The 20,829-nt window shown below is 40.6% G+C and overlaps 1 protein-coding gene across 1 annotated transcript in view; it reads right to left on the bottom strand.

The window, feature by feature from the left end:
* CRY1 (cryptochrome circadian regulator 1) overlaps positions 1-20,829 on the bottom strand; it is a 200,930-nt gene that overhangs the window by 18,307 nt on the left and 161,794 nt on the right. Inside the window, exons 11-12 of the mRNA XM_044087589.1 lie at positions 15,841-15,915; positions 15,644-15,752 (exon numbers count right to left, since the gene is read on the bottom strand). Of these exons, the coding sequence (XP_043943524.1) occupies positions 15,649-15,752; positions 15,841-15,915 (179 nt within the window). The 3' untranslated portion in view covers positions 15,644-15,648. The remainder of the gene's footprint in view (positions 1-15,643; positions 15,753-15,840; positions 15,916-20,829) is intronic.

Genomic DNA, 20,829 nt, shown 5'->3' with positions numbered 1-20,829 from the left:
GGCTAAATGGCAAAATGTGTCAAACAAAAGAATGCCAGAGAAACTGAAAAGCAAGGTGTACAATAGTGTTGTAACCAGTACTACCTGGCTAGTGAAGGCAGAGCAGTTGAGGAAGTTAGATGCAATGGAAATTAAGTACCTGTTATGTGTAGTATGCTGCACACTGTGGGACAGACAAAAATCAGAACAGCAGAGCAGATTCTCAAGTAACTCCAATTACTGAGAAGGTCAAAGAGAACAGATTATGATGGTTTGGGTACATGGGAATGAAAACAGACAACAATATGGTGAAGATCATTTGGGACAGACAGAAAACAGGCAAGAGGAAACAAAGGTGCCCAGCAAAGAGATGGATGGCTTGTGTGAGAGAACACCTGTGACAGTCAGGCATAACTGTTACATAAGGTAGGAGCCTGTCAGTGAATTGAGAGATACGGTGACAGTTGATGTGACACTCTGACCCCATGTAGAAAATGGGAAAAAGGGGGTTGATGATGACAGTAAAACTTCAAACATGAAAAATGAAGGAAAAATCCACTGCTTCTGTAAACTTGAAGGTACCATAATTCGCATGATGCATTATGAAATCCCTTCTGGTTGGACTTTAACCTTCCTAACTAAACATGCTAAATTTTTATATCTGTTCTTCATCTACAAGTAGATCTACATCAGTAATGTGTGTACTGCATAGGGCTTAATGTCAGATACTGAGGTAGGTCCAATGACTCTTGCATGATCTCCTACTTACCTTTCCTAACCTTCTAGATCCTCCTGTAACCTCTGGCACACTGGTCACAACACTGCAGTCCTTCATAAATACTATAAGTCTTTACTGGGATAAGAATGTATTCATCATCTCTAAAAATCCCGAGGAGGGATAAAAGCATTTCCACTATGGCTGCATCCAAACAACCCTTCACCCTTTCGTAACAACTATTAAATTACAAAATGTCAGTGGGCAATGCTCCGATACTAGCAATATAACCACTCTTTTCCTGACCCTTCAATATGATGAAGCTATTCTCCATCTCCAATCACCTTCTCACAAGAGAGTTGTATTTTTCATTTTCTAAATATGTCCAAACATGTTACTTGTAAAACAATTTTCCATGGATTAATTTTTAGATAAGCAAAATGTTTATTTTCTCTTGACTGGACTGGTTAAAACATTCACATTCCAAATTACTAATCTCATCCACTATCCTTTAAGTTTATGCACCTTTGTAACCTTTCCTGCAGAACACATTATATTTTGAAACAAATTATGAACCATTTTAAGCTTGACAGGCACTACAAAACATTTGCCTGTACAATTAGCTATTGGAAACTTCAAACTTGTTAGGTGACTCAGTCCAATTCTACTCCCTTCAGTCACCTACATATCCTTCAAGCTCAGTTCAAATATTTGTCGTACTGGGTCTGATTATTCAAGCTCTAACATCTCAACAAAGTTCAGTCACTCCACTGACATTTTTATTTATTTATTTATTTTACATTTGTTAACCGGGCTAGTCTAGCTGGATACATGTCCATTTTCAGTAGAGGCCCGGGGAGAAAAGCTCCAGGAAAAGACATAAAATAGACATATCAAAGTCATAATACATCCAATTAAAAATACAAAAGGTGAGAACGGGACAAATTAGAAGATACAAATGTTAAAAAAACAATATATATATATATATATATTTTTTTTTTAATTTTTGTTTCTTCTTCTCTCTCTCTCACTGTCTCTCAAACGCAATAGACAGTGAGGATATGCAGTATATACATACATTTGATTAGCAATGTTATGGTATTTTGCATCAGTAGGGTAGTATTAGAAGTTTCAGAGAAGTTATTAGTTTAGAAGGAAGGAAGTTAGTCAGGGTTAGTACAGGTGCATTGCCAGTGTGTCTTAAGAAATAGCTTTAGTTTCTTTTTAAAGAGTGAAAGAGAAGTTTGAGTTGTAAGTTCAGTAGGTAATAAATTCCATAGCTTGCCTACAGAGTTAGAGTATAGGGAGTCACCTGATGAGTTATTGGATCTAGAAGTGTTGATCAGGAGTTTGTTTGAGGAGCGTAAGTTCTTGAGGTTTTTGTAAGGTGTAATGATGGTAGAGAGTATTGGAGTGTTGTGGGGTTGGAGCAGGGACTTATGGACAATGGTAAGGTGGAGAAATTGAATATGGTTAAGAAATTCTAGCCAGTCCAGTTGTTTTAGGTTTAAACAGTGATGAGTTCTGAAGGGAGAGCCTGTTGCAAATCTAGCAATGTTATTATAGGATGTTGCCAGTTTGTTGAGGTTATTTTTTGAAAGGTTAGTATATATAGGGGAAGCATAAAGTAGAGTTGAGATTAAGTGGGTTCTGGCTATAGTGGTCCTAGCTACTGGTGTAAGAAAGGGCTTGATTCTATAAAGGGATCCTAGTTTTTTGTTAACTGATTTTATTGTGCTGTTTATATGACTATCAAAGTTTAGGTTGTTGTCCATTGTTATTCCTAGGAGTTTAGTAGATGTGTCGGGGGTAATAACAGTTCCATCAGTAGATGTGAGTGTAAGGTGAATAGGGGTGGAGTTTCGGGTTGGTGTGAAGAGTAGCAATTTAGTTTTTTTTGGGTTAAGCAGGAGGCATCGGTTTGAGAACCATTGTTCTACAGTGTTGAAAGCTTGTTGGGTAAGAGATTTAAGTTCAGTTTGAGAGGTGGCTGTACAGATAATAGTAGAGTCATCTGCATATTGAATGCAGATGGTATGTGGGATTGCTGACTGAAGGTCATTAATATAGATGGAAAATAGAAGTGGGCCTAAAATGGAGCCCTGTGGAACACCGAGGGTAAAGGTTACTAGAGAGTTTGTTTTGCCAGAGTACAGCCTGTTGACGGTTTGCAAGGTAAGATTTGAACCAATTTATAGCTAGGGAATTAAGTGAAAGTGATTTCAGAATGTGTATTAGGAGTTGGTGATTAACCATATCAAAGGCTTTAGATAAATCAATAAAGACAGCAGAGGAAAAAATATTATTGTTACGGTTTTTGTTGATGCTGTCTGTGAAGGATAGTAGGGCAGTGGTAGTGCTGTGAAAAGGTCTAAAACCGTGTTGGCAGTTGGCAAGGAGGTTGTTATGGAGAAGGTGGTTTAGAAGTTGCTTATGGATGCATTTTTCCATAATTTTTGCAAGAGGGGATAACAGAGCAATAGGACGAAAGTTAGAGTAGTCATTGGAGTGACCTCCTTTGTGTAGTGGGATAATATGGGAAATTTTCCAGATGGATGGGATAGTCCCCTCATATATGGTTCTGTTGATGAGTATGGAAATGGGGTAAGCAATGGCTTTAGCTCCTTTTTGTAGAAATTCTGCAGGGAGTTGGTCTGCTGAAGGGGTGGTAGGTTTAAGTTTTTGGAGAAGGGAGCAAATGAAGGAAGTAGGTACTGGTTGTATATGAAATGGTGGGGGTGGGATAGTGGTAGAAGTAAGCAAATTTGATGTATCAGGAGATAAATGGCTAGCAAGTTTTTGGGTAGCATTTGTGAAGAAAGAATTGAAGGCATTAGCAGTTTGGGAGGGATTGTTAGGGTTGGAGCCAAGTGGGCTGGGAGTGATTAACTGACCTGGGTATAGGAGTTTGTTAATGCTAGTCCAAAACTTTTGTGGTTCCTTATGGTGGGAGTGCTGTAGGTAGAAGTTCTTTTTGTCTAACAGGATGGCTTGTTTTGTGTTGTTTCTGTTGTTTAAAGATTTGGTGATCTGAAGGATTTTTAGTGGAACGTCATTTTGCCCAGAATTTGTTTCTAATTAGGATTTTTTTCCTAGTTATGTTTGTGAGCCAAGGGGCTGGTTTAGATTTGTTGTTTGTTTGCATGATGTTCCAGGATGGTTAGGAACTTAGAATTAAAGTACTCTACTGCTTCATTGATTGGGAGAGATTTTAATGGTGACCAATTACATTGAGTTCAGCCTGGAAAAGTTCTTGGTTAAATTGCTTTTTGGTGCGTAGTGTTCTGTATGAGAATGGGAAAGTTTGGTTGGTTTTATGTCTGATAATATAGGTTAGTGAATGGTCACTTAGGTCATCTGGGAGGGTACCTGTTTTGTATGTTTGCTGGGGGCCATTAGTAAGTATCCAGTCCAAGGTACTTTCTTTGTTGTTGGGTTTGTTAATTCTGGTAGGGGAGTCGATAGTTTGTGAGAAGCCATAAAGGTTGATATGGGTGGCAGGGTGTGTAGTATTACAGGTATTCCAGTCTATATTAAAGTCTCCAAGGACTATGGTTTCTTGTGGCAGATTTATGGAAAGCCAGTTAAGGATATTCGAGTGTACTGATATTGTTTCCTGGAGGAAGGTATATACAGATAATATTTATAGCCTTGTGTGTTGATTTGAAATTTAGTGATTAGTATTTCAGTACTGTTGTCAGAAGGTGGGTTATGATTTACAGTGCTAACTTGTAGCTCTGCTTTATAGAGGATTGCTATTCCTCCTCCTTTTTTGGCAGTGCGGTCTAATCTAATGATATTATAGCCTGGTGGGGTCACTTCATTGTCCTTAATAGTGGGTTTAAGCCAGGTTTCAGATAGGCATAGGATGTCAAATAGGTGGACATCTAGTTACATTACTATTTGCAGACTCCACAACTAGACTGCAAGAAAATATCTGGCCATAAGGTAAACAGTCAGAGTACAAAGTCCTACACATACCCCATGTGACAACAGCTATCCCTCAAACACAGACACAAAGCAAATGTTATCCAGCCTGAAAAGCACACATCCACAATATAATGCTAAAAGATTCAAACAAGATAATGCTACAAGATTCAAACAAGATAGACTAATGGTTTTAAAAACATGATTTTATTCCTTTAAAACATTCATACTTTTGTTCACACTGCTCGCAGCTCTTTGTTTTGCAATATATGTACTGCAGAAGTTTCAAACTTTGAATTCATCACAGACTGCCTAAACTGCTTCAATACAGAAAAACACAACTGCACTGCTTCATGCACCTGCCTCTATTCCTCAATTCTCTGTCTTACTCATTTCCTCACCGGTTTTGGCTCTTACTATCAAATCTTACTCACAGCTAATTAGCAAATGTCTTAACTTCAGCCTGGTGGTGGTGTGTGGGTGGGGGGTGGGCATTACCTGGCAGTATAATCTAAATTTAAGCATTCTTATTTAACATTCAGTGACTATAGCTAGAAACTACTTTCTCTCTAGTTTTTTTGCACAAGTCACTGCTGTGAAAGCAAGGAAAGCTTGCCCGACACAGCCTATGTGCTTAATACATAAGCTGTGTCAAGCAAGACATTAGCAGTTTAAACAAATGAATCAAACATTAATACACGGTTCACTTGTAGATCAGGAGCTTTAACTGACATAGCAGGATCCCAAGAGGAATCTCAGGAAAATTGCTGAGAAAATGTAACTGCTTTCAGGCAAAACTGTAGAATAACTGACAGATACTCCATCTGAAGTGAAAACTACCAACACCTGGAGAAACAGCCAACTTGGCTGCCTTGGGCATCTAGAACAGTGGTGCACAACCTTTTTGTGGGGAGGGCCACTACACAAATTCTTAATTCATCTGCAGGCCACCTCAAAACATAGCAAGTCATTACGAGTTAAAAATAGGTACAACTGACTGGCATTTTTACTTAAGACAGTAGCCATGAAATTACCTGTTTTCTATATCAACTTTTGCATTTAACTTTATTCTGGCTTGCAAACTCTTGCAGAAAGTTATTACTGTTTATAGACTACAAGTTATAATCAACAGAATAGTTACTTCAGCAGCTAAAATTAGAGGTGTGCGCAACTGGAGTCAATTAGGTAAGTAAGCACGTGCTGGAAAGTTTGCTTGAATGGAGTACAGCATAGCATTTTTTTTCACTTTTTCTAAACATTTTTGGTTACACTCTGGGGGCCAGATGGTGTTGCGTTGAGGGCCAGATATGGCCCTGGGGTCAGACGTTGTGCACTACTGATCTAGAAACTCAGAAGGGAATCCAAAAACTCAAACAGTAAGGCCATTCACCAGACATTGCAATGAACAGCAGCTCTAATACATTTGAAACCCGAAAAAAAAAGCTGAACACTTGGCAAAGTAAAAGGGAAGACAGATTAAACTAGCTCCAAGGCATTTATCTAAACAAACATTAGCTAACCACAAAAAATACAGCTGGACATCTATAGGGGGCACCCATCCCTAGTTCCAGGCACCAAGTCTTGAGCACTCAGTAACTTAAGTAAATATGAATGGAAAATACAGATGTAGAAGGATACACAATATGGTCACAGACTTTCAAACAGTATCAAAGCTGAAGTGTATTCGTAATAAATGGAAGTTGGCTGCAGGCAGACATCAGTGTTCTAAGCAGACTAATAGCAGTTAGATATCCCCCCACCAGGTGTAAGGTCACCTGGTAACCATTTGAAATGTCAGGACCTGCTAGAGCAAAAAGATGTTTTAAGGAGAACAGCAGTTTGAGATTCACTCTTCCCTGGGTTTTTTGGTCTTTTTTCAGCTTTTTGGCACCCGGTAGTTCGAGTGCTGACATTTCAATAGGAAGCTGGTTAACTTTCATGCAGAGGATGTCAATCAGAAAGCTGGCTGCAACTTTTTTTTTTCAGAAAGAAGCCAAGTGGGCCTGAAGAGACATCCTACCTAAATGAAAGAGAACCCAAAGATCCTCAGCAACCTGGGAAGCTACAGAAGCAGCCAACACTTTTACAAAACTCCAGGGTGCCTAAATTAGTACATAAAAACAGAAGACAAAAAACAAATATATCATCATTAATATGCCACCTTTCCTTCATTATGCAAAATTTTCAGTACATCTAAACAGGCTTCAAATAATATACACATGTCAGAAGTCTCCACCCCCCCCCCCCCCCAAGGTGCTGCTTGCAAATCATCCTAAATTATCCAAAGGAAGAGAGGAGAACACAGGAGAAGGTGGGTGGAAGCTCTTACTGTAACAACAAATGTACGATTATGGTCAGTACCCTCACACAACTTTGCTATGTTCATCAGTATGGTCAATGCTGCAGTGTATACATAACATGTGGGAGAATAAAAAGCAGGGGGGGGCTCCCTTATCCTGGACATGGCTGGAGGTCTACAGCATCTCATTTATGACAGCCAATGCAAATCCAGCTCAACTTTGACACCACAAGTACAACTTGCAATGCTTGGGGCAAGTTAGAATATTAGTTTACATGACTACTTCATAAATGCACTTGGGTGAGATACATCTGGGGAAGGCAGATGCCCTTTGTAAAGTACGGCCAGCTCATGACAGCTACAGTCTAACTAACATAGCCATACAGGAAGGCAAGCAAATGTTTAAGTATTTTGACAGAGTCTGCTTGGAAACAGCTGTAAAGTACAGTTGCATGAATTCTTACCATAACAGTAGATGTAATGCTCTTCACTGCTGCAGTATTCTTCACCGTATGGCTCTCCTGCCAAGGGCAATCCAACATCCAGTCAGTATACCAAAGCCTTTAGCTCCTGTATGCACCGTGCATTACACATATGCTCCCCGTACAGGACACTGGACATAAAGGTGACGCGTGGACACAGTTGCCCAGAACTGAATTGCCCCAGCGGAGAACAGTCTCCATAGGACAAAAGTGGCTATGCACATCCAGAAGGAGAAAATGCAGGTGGAAAAGGGAGACCCTTGATCAGAAGAGAAACAAAAAAAAAAAAAAAAAAAAGAGTTGGAGGGAGGCAGCGAATACTGCAACAGTGAATAGAAGGACCTCTACTATTATGTTAAGATTTTACACAACTGTACTATGCCCTTTCTATATCACTGTTGCAGTATTCTTTAGTGTAGGGAGAGTACAAAAGCTGAAGAAAAGGATTGGTAGATGGAAGGCTGGGAACAGCCCTCAACAAACCCATGTAGAATGTCTCTGGCAAAACCTGCTCTGGCTCTAGAAACCATGTCCAGTTTATAATGCTTAGTAAAAGTATGCACCGAAGACCAAGTAGAAGCTTCAAGGATGGAAGTGGTGTCCAGTCCCTTGAAGAAAGCCCCAGAAAAGGCAAAAGCCCTAGTGGAGTGAGCTCTAACCGAAGTAGACAAACATTTGCCATGAAAAGTATAACAAAAGGAAATGGCCTTAGATATCCAGGAGGAGACTGTGTGCTTAGAAACAGCCAAACCCAATGCCCCGGGATGAAAATAAAACAAGAAAAAAAAAAATGGTTAGACTTATGAATGGCCTTAGTTTTATCCAAATACCGGATTTGTCTGTGCAAATCCAAGGTATGAAGGACCCTCTCACCAACAGACTGAGAAGGAAAAAAAATGAAGGGAGTTGTACTGTTGATTCAAAGATAACTCATTAACCACCTTGAACATAAAAGGATTAATACAAAGGGACACCCAGCCCCTGTGAAAAACTAAAAAAGGAGGGATGGCCGGAAGCTCAGAAACCCTAGGAGTAGAAGAGCAAACAATAAGGCAAGTCTTCCAGGTACAATGTTGCAGAGCTGAACCTGTAGGCTTAAAAGGAGCCTGGGTCAATTTTTCTAAAACAAAATTAAGGTCCCAAGGAGGAGGAATATGCTTCCTGGGGGGCCTAAGATGCAGGATGCCTTTAAGAAACTGTACGACCTCAAAGCGAGAAGCCAAATGATGATTTAAGGGCAGACAAGTAGAAATAGCTGAGAAATGGGCCACAACAGAATGAAGCAAATCGCACAAACAGGAGACAACCAGAAGGACCCCCCCACAGAAAAAGGATCCCAGTTATTAGCATGGGCACCAGACAGAAAGTCTGTTCAGTTTGGACATACAAGACTTTCTGGTTGTGGGTCTTCTTGGCTTCTTGTTCTCAGGAAAGAGGTGCCTATAAGGGATCAAAACCTTATCACCCAATATCAGATGAAGAGTGGACTAGAGAAGATGGATGAGTGACCCCTTGTCCTGAGGAGGCCCAACCGGTAAGGTAACTTATGATGATTGCCCCTGGCCAGATGCTATAAGAGGGGGATCTAGTGCTGTCTTGACCAAAAGGAAATCACTAACAAGATTTTTGGGGAGTACAGCTGAATCTTCTGCAGGACTCTTGGAAACAGAGGAAGGGGAGGGGAGGCATACAGAATATCCCCTTCCAGGGAAAGAAAGGGCATGAGATGGCATAGCACTCTGGAAGAGAAAAGAGGGGGCTGCCTGTTCAGAGGAGAGGCCTAGAGATCTATCGGAGGAATACCCCACTGATGGACAATGTCCAGATAAAATGTCTCTAAGAAGCATCCAATCATAAGCCTGCGTTTTGGACCTGCTCAAACAGTCTGCCACTAGATTGTGCTCTGAAGGAATATACACTGTCTGAAGAGTTAACTGATAACAGACAGCCAGATCCCAGGCCTGAAGAGCCAGCCTGCAGAGAAAATAAGACTTTGTGCCCCACTGCTTGTTGACATACCACATCACTGTGGTATTGTCTGTGTAAACCTTCAGAGGGCCTGGCCAGAGAATGTGGTGAAAAGTCTGAAGGGCAAAAAAATCAAAGGTTTCATCTCTTTGAGGTTCACATGGTCTGACTTCTGATTGGGGGGGGGGGGGTCACAGACCATGAGCTTTTAGGTGACCACAGGAAGATCCCCACCCTGTCTGAGGCGTCGGTGAACAGTTCTTGTGAAGGAACCAGAGGCTGAAAGGGGATGCCTGGGTTGAGGGTAAGTTTTTGAATCCACTATTCAAATTCCCTTTATACAAGGAAGGACAGGAACACTGAAATCCACAGGATGGCAATGCTGAAGCCAAAATGACTTGAAGTACCAGTGAAGTTTCTATATATGCAGTCTGCCAAAAGGGAGCATTGGGAAATAAATTCTCTGGCTGGAATAGGCAGCATAGAAGGAAGAGAGCTAAAGCTGTGAAAAAGGACTTTTGGAGGTGGAAGAGAAGCCAACATTGGCACTATCCGAATCCCTCAACCCAGATACACATGATCCAGACAGGGAGTCAGGATGGACTTTTGGAAATTGATAGTGAACTCCAGACTTTGAAAGACAGAAATGGTGAACTCCAGATCCTGTAACAGGCAAATTAGATAAGGTGCCTGAAGCAGCAGGTTGTCTAAAGTAAAAATATGAATGCCTTGGAACCTGCAAAAACAATCACAGAAGCTTTGCATTTTGTGAATACGCTTGGGGCAGTAGAGAGGACAAATGGCAAAGCAGAGAACTGAAAATGAAAGGAAGAAACAGAGGAATGTAAAATAAACTCCTGAAAACAGGTAAATAGGAATATGAAGGTAAGCATCCTTCAGATCCAAGGACACCAGAAAAGCCCGGGGTAGCAAAAAAGGAAACAGGGTTTGAAGAGTAAGAATCCAAAAAGAAGGAACCTTGAGAAAAGTGTTGGAAAGGAGAGCTCCAGAATAGATCTCCAAGTGCCCTCCTTTCTAGGAACCTCGGAGTAAAATCCTTTGCCTACTTGGGAAGGAGGGATAGGTCGAATTGTTCCCTGGTCCACCATGGACACAAGAACCTCTAAGAAATGAGGAAGTTGTTCCAGACGTTGGGGAATCCCTGAAAAAGAAGGGAGAGACTTCTATACTATGAAGTAACCCTGATGGATGATAGAACCCAAGAATCCAAGGTCATGAGATATTAGTTTGGAAGACAGGACAGCCACAGGGACAAGGGAATCTGGCAGAGGGTTTGGGGGCAAGGGAATCTGGCAGAGGGTTTGTGGGGGGTGGGCAAGGGAATCTGGCACAGGGTTTGTGGGGGGTGTCAAAGGGAAGCAGGCTTTTTGAATAAGCTTTTGGGCCACAGGAGCCTGAGAAGACTTAGCAGGAGGAGCTCACCTTCCACCCTTCCAGCCTTTAGAGGCCTGACAAGGCTGCCTGTGAATAAAAGCAGACTTAGTACAATAACTTCTCTGGAACTTGGGGACAGTGGAGACAAAAATATGTTTACGGTCCTGGAATGCTTTGTCCTTTTCCTGAAGGGACTTAAACATTTCAGAAGCAGTAGCAGCAGTCTCAAAGAGATTTTTATTATCCAAAGGAGTATTCCAACAACTTGGCCTTAATGTCCTCGGGTAAAGACTGCAGATGAAGCCAAGATTAATGCCTCCCGACAGACCAAAAGGCAGCAGCCCTGGAAGAGGCATCAGCAGCATCATAGCTGCACTTGGTGAGCCACTTGAGCGGTAGAACCAAAACAGATAAAGCAGAGGACTTCCTTCAGAAGCAGGGAGGTCGCATATAACCTGACAAGCCTGGGCAATCAAGGCCACAGCATATCTGGTCATGTGGGTCTAGTAACTGATCACTCAAAAGCCCAAAGTAGAAGCAGTATAGACATTCTCACCAATCCTCTCCACTGCCCTACTATCCTTATCAGAAGGCAGAATCTTGGAAGAGATATACCCAGCTGATGTCCATCATTAGGGTATAACAACCCTGTGTTTCTTATACTTAGTCAAACACTCTGCTTGTGTTATGCTGACGATGTCATAACAAGGCTGAAATATGACATTCAGCTTTTAGATATCCTGTAATACTGAGGAAAGAAAAAAAAATGTCTGTGTGCCACAATGATGTGGTAGGGTTCATTCTTGATGGGTCAGTGGAATTAGAGTTACTGGGTTCTCTAGGCACATGAATATCAGTTGAGAAAAATCACATTTACCTCGGCCGCTAAGTGTTTAAGAGAATAAGTTTTGCTTTTTCTTTCCTTGCCTTCACCAGCAATTTTGGAATAAGAATACTATGTGGGTAATTCTGATTCCACCAGACAAAGGAAGAATGGATTGACCTTACGGTAGACTTTCAGATAATTCCAGAAGGTGTTTGTAGCTATAGCTGCCAACTTGGCTGAGTTTGCTCTGATTGGTAGAGATGCTGGATGTCAGCCTTTTGGCAAGGGTTCTGAGAAGATAACACATTCACTTTTTGACTGGAGATGCAAACACACATCTGGAGTACTCCTTCACATTATTGACTGTACCTGACATTTTTCAGCCACCTTACCAGCCTTCTATTTCAGGGTGGACAGAGTGATCATCCATGTTTAATAAGCAACACAGTGGCAGTTCACAACTGGATTAACACAATGGATAGTGTTAACAAATTAGTTAACAGAATGCACATGGGATTTAAAAATTCAAAGAGGAACAAGGCAAGTGGGCCTGCTTACCTTTAGTTTATCACTGTAATGGAGTGTTAATGGCAAGAGAAGTGAGGGAGGAGTAAAAAAAAAAAAAAAAAAAGAAAAAAAAAAAAAGTGTTGGACAGAACTGGATAAGCACAACTATTAATGTTTGCAGATGACTGTACAGTAGAAAGATCAATAAAGGCTGCAGACACAGCCCTAAGGAAATCTGAAGAATGAATAGACACCTCAGGACTGGAATGTAATCTAAAGGAACCAGTGATGAAAAAAACAGAAAAAGAGGCAGAGCTGGAAGAGAAAAGAAGCCATACAGAAATCCCAGTACAATCTACTTTTAGGTTTAGAAGCATGGAAGACAGTGAAAAAGGACAAGAGGATTAGAACTACAGAACACTAAATAGGGAAACAGTGGAAAGCATAAGAAAATAGCAGCAAAGGAAAGGGTGGAAATTTTAAGAAAATGAAAAGGAAAACTGAACACTTTAGTATGAAGGTGAGATGTCTTAAAACTCATCCCTATAACTGAAAGGAAACAATCTATTCAAAGAATATAAAAAGCATGTGAAGTGATAAAAGGGATGAAGACTTATTTGTGCCATTATCGGGTTCACCTTATGCTGGAGAAGCTGACACAGGGGAGGTGGGAGAGGAGGGATGTGAGCATGGGTTGGTCCATAGTGAAGCCCTGGAAGACCTCAATAACAAAACATGGTATGCCATTTACTAGTGTGATTGATGCTGCTCATAGCAAAGTCCACTCATGGCCAGAGGGGGTGGGGCTGCGAACATAAGACTAAAGGGTCTCAACTGTCACACTCAATGGCAGCACCACCCTTGGCATCTGACTCATCTCTCAGGGAATGAAAGGGCTGTTGGTTTCTCACCTCTGGGAGGAATAAACAGGAAGCCTAAGCAGGAGACTTGATGATCACTATAGGGTTGTGACCACCTCCCTTCCGAAAATAAAGGAGCATGCAATTTGTTTAGCAGGGAGGAAGGAAGGGTAGAACAGGCAAATCAAGTTCAGTGCAAGCAAAGACTTAAACTGGATGGAAGGCCTCCGGCTTGGGAAGGTACTCAAAGGCACACACAATCAACAGCTAAAAGAGCAGGAAAAAGGGGGCGACTGACAGGGAAAGTAAAGTAGCCAGAAACAGAGAAAAGAACAATAAAGAACTAGAAGGAAAAGTGAAAAACAGACTGCAGCAAAATGGAATAATTTACTTATTTGTCTTTGCTGACCCATGTCCAACTAGGCAAAGCCCATTTTCAGCAGATGCCTGGGTAGAAAGGGTCCAGCAGTTACATTTATGATACTCATGATGAAAAACTTTGACAAAGATACATTACACAGTTAGTTCTTGAGAATAAAGGAGCCTTCACGGAAAACCTGGGACTAAGGGGATAGAAACAGCAAAGAAATGAAATGACTGGAGAGGATGGAAACAGCAGCATAAGGGGTTAGGCAATGCTACAAGTAATTCAGGTAAGCAAAGATGAGACGGTGGTGATCACTAAAGAAATGTGGGGGTAAACAGAAGGACTTGGGGAATCTTAAAAACAGCTAGGAGAAAACTTAATGAAAAAGGAAAATGAGTTTGTGGGGAGCAAATTAAAATAAATTCAAAAATGTGGGGGCTGGAAACATAATTCTCAACCTTCTATCGCCAAAATATGGAATACTGCTTCTTATAATGTAGAACAAATGGGAGAAAATGTGGAACACTTACTAACAGATTACTAATGACTTCAATTAGAAAGCTCACAGGATGGCTAAAATGTTGTTAATTCATGCTCATAAAAGTCTTCTTGAATTAGTATGATTCATCATATCATTAACCATGGATATCCACTAAAAAATCATTAACAATGAATATATAACATTCCCTCTCACTAGAACTGTCAGAAACACAGACATCTTAAGATTTGAAATGAGAAAATGTTCTTCATAACAAAGTACACTTGAGAGGTCTGTCTGTAAGAGAAAAGGGAGCAGAGGAATGGTTTAAAAACTCAGAGGAAAAAATCAGGTTTACAAAAAGATGAAAAGGGAAATAGAACACTGGATTCCAAAGGGGTGTAAGAAACATGGAGAACAACAAATGAAGCACTATCAAGAGATGGTAAGCACACAAAGTTACGGTACCTCACTCTCACAAACAAAGATGAATGAAAGGAAAACAGAGAGGCAACTGTTGGACATGTGGAGATGAAAAAGCAGGAGGAATACATGTATTGCTGGGATATACAGGTGGGTGAGGGAAATGTGGGAATCAATGGAATGGATAGAATATGGAGGAAGGGATATCCACAACAAGTGGACATTAAAATACCTAGGCCCAGGCTTGCATAAGGAAATGAGAGACAAGAAAGCAGATCCTGATACTGAATGGAGTATTGAAAATAAAGATTGAAAAGCACCTTCCTTTGTTCTGGAATAGACTCTCCTTTCAAGCCAAGCAGTGTAATTCACCGTGTACCTCAAACATAGCATAGACAATTGGATGGGTACCCAAGAATATACTCGGGGACTTACAAGCTTTACCTTCCTTGAAAAGGTTGGTAGGGCCTAATGGTGGTTGCTGGCAAGGCACACACATGGCCTCTGATCTAATAACCTTCCGGTTCCTATGATTTTATGATGCTAAGCAATGGGGAGGGGAACTATGAAAATGAAGTGAATACAAATTTTACTACTGCAACACTATGGAGGATGACAAAGGAAGCAAAGCTAAGAAAGGAAGCACACAGAATACTGCAAGAATGGAATGAGATACGGGATGAGTATAATCCTTAAGTCCATATGCATGCCAAGAGGAAGGGTGGAAGGGAAAGTGGGGGAAGGCACTAGGACAGGAAGGCTTGGTGCAGGGCAGAAATAACATTACATGAGAGAAGGAGGCTGAAGGAGGAGTTTGAAACAGTACAAATGGACTGGAGAAGGAGGCTGAAGGAGGAGTTTGAAACAGTACAAATGGACTGGGAAGAGACAAGAAATGCACTGTTTTGCTGTAAAAAAAAAAAAAACAAACAAACAAAGTGAAGAAGCGAGTTAAAAATAACTGATGCAGATGGTGTACCTTTAAGGGGCATACCTCTCAACTGTCCAGATTTGTGCCTCACATTTTTGGTCTACTAATAAAATTTGTAATTTTCTGGTAAATCACTGGAATGATCACAGGATTGGAGTCACTAAATAATGACACACATTTGGGTTTCAGACTTCAAATCCTTCAGAAAATGTTATCACAAACCCTGTTGCTCCAGCAACTTTCCAAGTTTATAAGAACAATATTTAAAATATGCCCCTATTTTTTGGGTCTTTGTCCCACCATTTTGTCAGGCTTTGTCCACATTTTTGCACTAATAGGTTGAGAGGTATGCCCTATACATGTTACGCTACTTTATGAAAATGACCATATATTCTCCAGCTGTGTTTATATTGAGCCTCTTGCACTCTGTTCAAATTTTGTGACAGCAAAACGCAATGCATCAAAACAACTGGAGAGATTCCTTACCAGAATTATATGCCACTTTGCTTCAGAAGTTTGGCTTCAATGCCTTGCATTTCTTCCTCAGAATTTGGTCGCTTTCCATTTGTGATGTTATTATAGACAGGGTTCCTTACTAACAACAAAACAAAAAGTAACTTAGTTCGTTTTTTAAACTACCTGTAAAAACCATCTTGCAAAACCATGTTACAGCTGAAACTTACCCTGCAATAATGTATTATTCTGCATCTGAATGTCCCCCTGTGGATATCGTAACATTGTGCTACCTTGACCAAAACCTGGAGTAAAAACAAGCAGAGTAAACATAATTCAAAGTCAATGGCATCCCCTCTCTAAAAAAATATTACCTACAGCCCTTTTCTAGGCTCCACTTGAACAACTAATAGATTTATACAATCTTAACAATTAGGACAAAGGATGCATAAGTATTCTTTACACAAGTATTTTACCCACTTATTAGTATCTGCAGTTGAACTAGAGGTTCAGAGACTACATACATTCCAGTCCAAGATCACATTCATTGTTACTGATGTCATATGCAAGAGTCAGGTAAAAGGTAAGGACATACTGCCTGAACAGCAACTGGAAAGGAAGGTTTTAATAATGAACCAAAAAAAGGACAGTGTGGAACTTATCAATAAAATGTATAGAAATATCAGTTTTCTCTGGAACGTTACATGGTAATTACACAGTACCAACAGACAACTAGAAAGTAAAGTTACTTGTAGAAACGGATCTTTGAGTATTTCTAATGGCAAGTAATGCAAAAAGAACCTCCACCACACAGTGGGAAAGTAATGCTACAACACATTGTCTACTGGCATGGCACAGAAGAACATGAACCAAAGTGTCTTTATTTAAAATTAAATATACAAAATATACAAGGATCCATAGTTTCATAGGTTAGTACTAAGCTAACTGCCCTTGTGAGCCATTTTAAGTCTAGCCAATTATCCCTTGTGAGATTCAAACCCTGCACCTTGTGTTTGTAAGACAAGCACCTTAACCATTAGGCCACCCTCCCAATATTTTAAGAAATACTTAACCACATCTCTCCAAAATGAATACCTGGAGAGAAAACTATGAAACTTTCAAACCATGTACTATGAAAAATCTGGAGTGCATTACTCAGCTGAAAATGTACTGTTACTGAAAAACATCAGCGAGAAAACATGCTAGAGTTGACTAAAACAAGACTAATTTCTTGCAAAACGAAGTAGAGGGGAATCAACTGATGACAGCTGATCTGTTAAAGACCGACCCTGTACAGTTCCTTGACCAAAGTGTCAACTTTCTGATACCCCCCCCAAGATTTAGAGACCTCAGAATTTGATATAAGAACAGAGTACAACAGCACATCCCCTGCATGGGTGGCATACAGGACAAGTTCACAAATCAGTGGCTACCAGAAGGGTACTGGTAGGGAGAAAGTTTAATGCCACCATGATAAAACTTTGGCTATTAGAAAAAAAAATCAACACTGGCCCTGCACTAGTTAAACAGGAATTATGTGAGTCACTCACCGTCACGCCACATCCATCTGTAGAAAATGCACCAGATGAAGAAATGGTGCTGCCTGGTACTAGGACCACTACAAGTAAAACCTCTTATGTTTATAAAAATCTCCACTCAGTAGATGGCCTCAGACTTTCCTGCTGAGGTGGATGTAACCAGATCACTACAGTTCTAATTTAACACATCTGATCAAAAGTAACCTCCTCAAAATGTTATTATTTTGAACTGCACCTGTTAGTGGCAAGTATGCAGCAATAGGAGGCTTCCATGAAGGATACACAGACCATCTCTAAGTAAGAAAACTGCAAATGTAAAAATAAAAGTCAATAAAAACTATCACTTTGGAATAAAATTCTGTTCCTGGCTAGTGATTACCTTGCCGGGATGCCAGCAAAAAAGAAATCTGGAAAAAGTAAAACAATCAAAGGAGAAAAGAAGAAACCATTGTGGCTGGGAAGAATCTTGCTACTGTCCAGCAAAAAGCAGTTCACATTTCAGCTTTGTTTCAGTAGGTGGCTTCCAGTAATTTAGAAGAAAAAGTCAAATGCACTCAAAAGTATTTAAAGTAAGTGAAACACTGAAAAAATATACAGACAGTCAAATAATACAAGTGAGATATCCTGTATTCATTTTTCCCCAGAGTGCCAAAAATATGAAATACAGTTGCTGAAAACCACTATTGGCAATATACATAGAAGTTTTTTGTGCAGAGCGGCAGAGCATCCAAGTGCTACGGATTATGCGTAACGCTCCGCATTTAATGAAGAGCAAAGCCGCCGTTCTGCTGTTCCGCATTGAACAGCTGTGGCTCCACTACAAAGCTTTTGATTGGTTTGTATACCGCAATTACTGCCAATCGGCATTGCGGTATACAAACCGATGCATAGCTCTGCTACCCTTCCGCAGTTTTTGATTGGCTCGTAGACCGCATTTATGGTGAAATCGCGAACTCTGTCTACGAACCAATCAATTAGATAGTCTGAGGAGGACAGGAGCTAATGAGAGCTCCAAAATACAAGCCAATCGTGTTCCTAAAAGCCTTTTCGCGCCAAAATAATGGCTTGAAAAAAGCTTCCAGGAATCGTAGATTTTCCTTCGACCAAATCACTGACTACATAAAAAGTTTGGCTGGAAGGAAGGAGCGGCTGACTGCAGACGAAGACATCGCGGGAGTCAGACTCAGAAGTGGAAGACAGCCTGCCAGGACGGAGAGGTGACTCGGTCAGTGAGAGGAGTCTGTCTGCTGTGTCAGAACAGAAGGGCTGAGGATTTTCTTTCTGGAATATCAACTTGTGCCATGGTTGTACTTGTATTGGATTATTTGTGACAGTGCTGCCTTGGATTGTATTGCTGAAGTGGTACTGTGTGTGTAGGCAGAGCAGGTGTTTTAGGCTTTTAGCTGTAATGGTTGAACTTGAAAATATTTCCCTTTAGAAGTGGTATGCTAGTACAGATCCTGTTATTTTAGCAACTTTCTAATTGTGCAAGTATTAATATTTATTCTCAGTATTTTGTGTCCCTAGTATGTCTCTGAAGTGATAGACAGAGATTTTGTATGCCTAAACAGATTCTGTTATTCTAGCATCTAAGTTTAAAGTGTCTGTTCCTACTGCTTTTTTTGGGGGGAGAAACTGTATGCCAAGACAGGTCCTCTTCTAGCAACTTTCTAGGTTTATAAGATCAATATTTCTAAGGTTTTATGTTTCTGCTGTTTGTCCCCCCTAGTATCTCTGAAATTATTTTTTTTTTTTTTTTGTTGAGAAACCAAGAGGAATATTCTAGCAATATTTAAGTTTATAAGAGCAATATTCTAGCAATATTTCTAAGGTTATAAGAGCAATATTTCTAAGCTTATAAGAGCAATATTTCTAAGGTTATAAGAGCAATATTAAAGTCTCTGTGCTGCTTGTCCCTCTTATGATGGGCTTTGTCCAATTTTCTTGCACTAAGAGGTTGAGAAGTATGTCCAGATAGATGTCAAAAGTGAGTTATAGTAATGGGATGCTTTAACGTATCCAGTTTTGTTTTTGGTAGAACTTTGTGTAACTTGATCTTGAAATCTTTGTCTTAAATGGCACATTCTTGTAAAGGCGCAGAGGGCCCTGGTTTAAGTACCTTTTTAAGCTTCTTTGCCAGGCCCACACCTTGCTGTAGGACAGGGGTAGAACACATCTAAAGTGGTGAATGTAAAATGCAAGTAGTACTGTCATGATGTGTGCTGCAAGTGCCTTTGTTAAGTTGGATGCGTTTATCCTTGGCATGGATTTTGATATAATCAAGGGTGCTTCGAGTACTGAATGTCATGAAAGTCACTCTTCCCTTCTGCAACACTGGTTAGGTGGGCAAGTGAGCACCAGAGGATTGAAAGTGTCATCGAAGCAAGGAAGTGAAGCATGCAGGCCTTTATAGTAACAAAAAGGAGCAGAGATGAGCAAGAGAAGAGGGTGCAAAGTCAGGAAACGTCCAGTGATATGGGTAGGTTATGACCCCATTGTCTTGTATCTTTGCTATTGAGGACATTTTCTAATTTTCCTTTTTACACTACAGCCCCATTTGTTTCATTGTTTAACACCTTTTACAAACCTGCTAGGTACAGACTACCCAGATTACAGTGAGGACAGGGATGTAGATATAGATCGCACCCCAAAGAAGAGAAATTTCAGCCAAGTTGGGCAAGTGCCTTTGACTGGCTTTCTATGAGTAGGTGCTAGTGAAATTTGCTTTCTGCAAGACTTGTAACACGGATTTCACAATCCATCACGGGGGCCGACATGATCTGCAAAGACATGCCAACAGTGAGAAACATAGGCAGAATTGCAAGCATGCAGCTGGAAGATCTATGGTGGATTTCTTTGGACCTCAGAGTTTAACAAGTACAAAGGTGGTTTGAGGCAGAGGTTGGTTTTGTGTCTCTCCTTGCTAAACACAACTTATCACTTGCAGCAGGAGAACACATCCTGAAATTTATGAAGAAGTGTGGAGAGGATCAAGATGTTCTCCGTAAAATGACATGTGGAGTGACGAAGGCATCATGCATTGCACGGGATGTTCTGGGGCCTCATTACCAGAGTGATGCTGCAGCAGCCTGCCAGAAATCACCACTCTGTGTGTATATGAACAAAGCACAGACATGGGAGATGACAAACTATTAGTCATCCTTGTTGGTTACCTTGATGAAAAGGCAAGCAAAAATGTGATAAAGTTCCTTCATATGCCAGAAGGAATCAGGAACTGGACAAGCAATGTTTGATTCTTTAATGTCCACTCTGACAAAATTTAACATTCCAGTTTCCAACATTGTGGGCTTTTCTTCAGACAATGCTGCCTCAATGATTGGAAAACACAATTCTGTGCTGTCTCGTTTAAAGGAGGTGAAGCCCAAAATTATAAACATGGGGTGTCTCTGCCACTTGGCAGATCTCTGCAGTAAGGCTGTTGTAAAAGCACTACATTCACCAGTTGAAGAACTTGCATCAGATGTGTACTGCCATTTCAGTTCTAGTGCACAAAGACAACAAAAACTGCAGGAATTTGCTTTGTTCACAGATACTGACCCCCTCAAGATCATTAGACATGCACCTACTAAATGGCTCAGTCTTGGTAAGGTTATTAACAGAACCCTGGACATGTGTCCAGCTCTAAATTCAAATTTTCTGTCTGCAGAGCCAAGGTCTGCT

This window comes from Protopterus annectens, chromosome 11.part0, assembly GCF_019279795.1.
Source record: "Protopterus annectens isolate FY-2018-M chromosome 11.part0, PAN1.0, whole genome shotgun sequence".
Classification (NCBI taxonomy): domain Eukaryota; kingdom Metazoa; phylum Chordata; order Ceratodontiformes; family Protopteridae; genus Protopterus; species Protopterus annectens.
The sequence above is the reverse complement of the archived record's forward strand: the minus strand, read 5'-3'. Positions and strand labels throughout refer to the sequence as shown.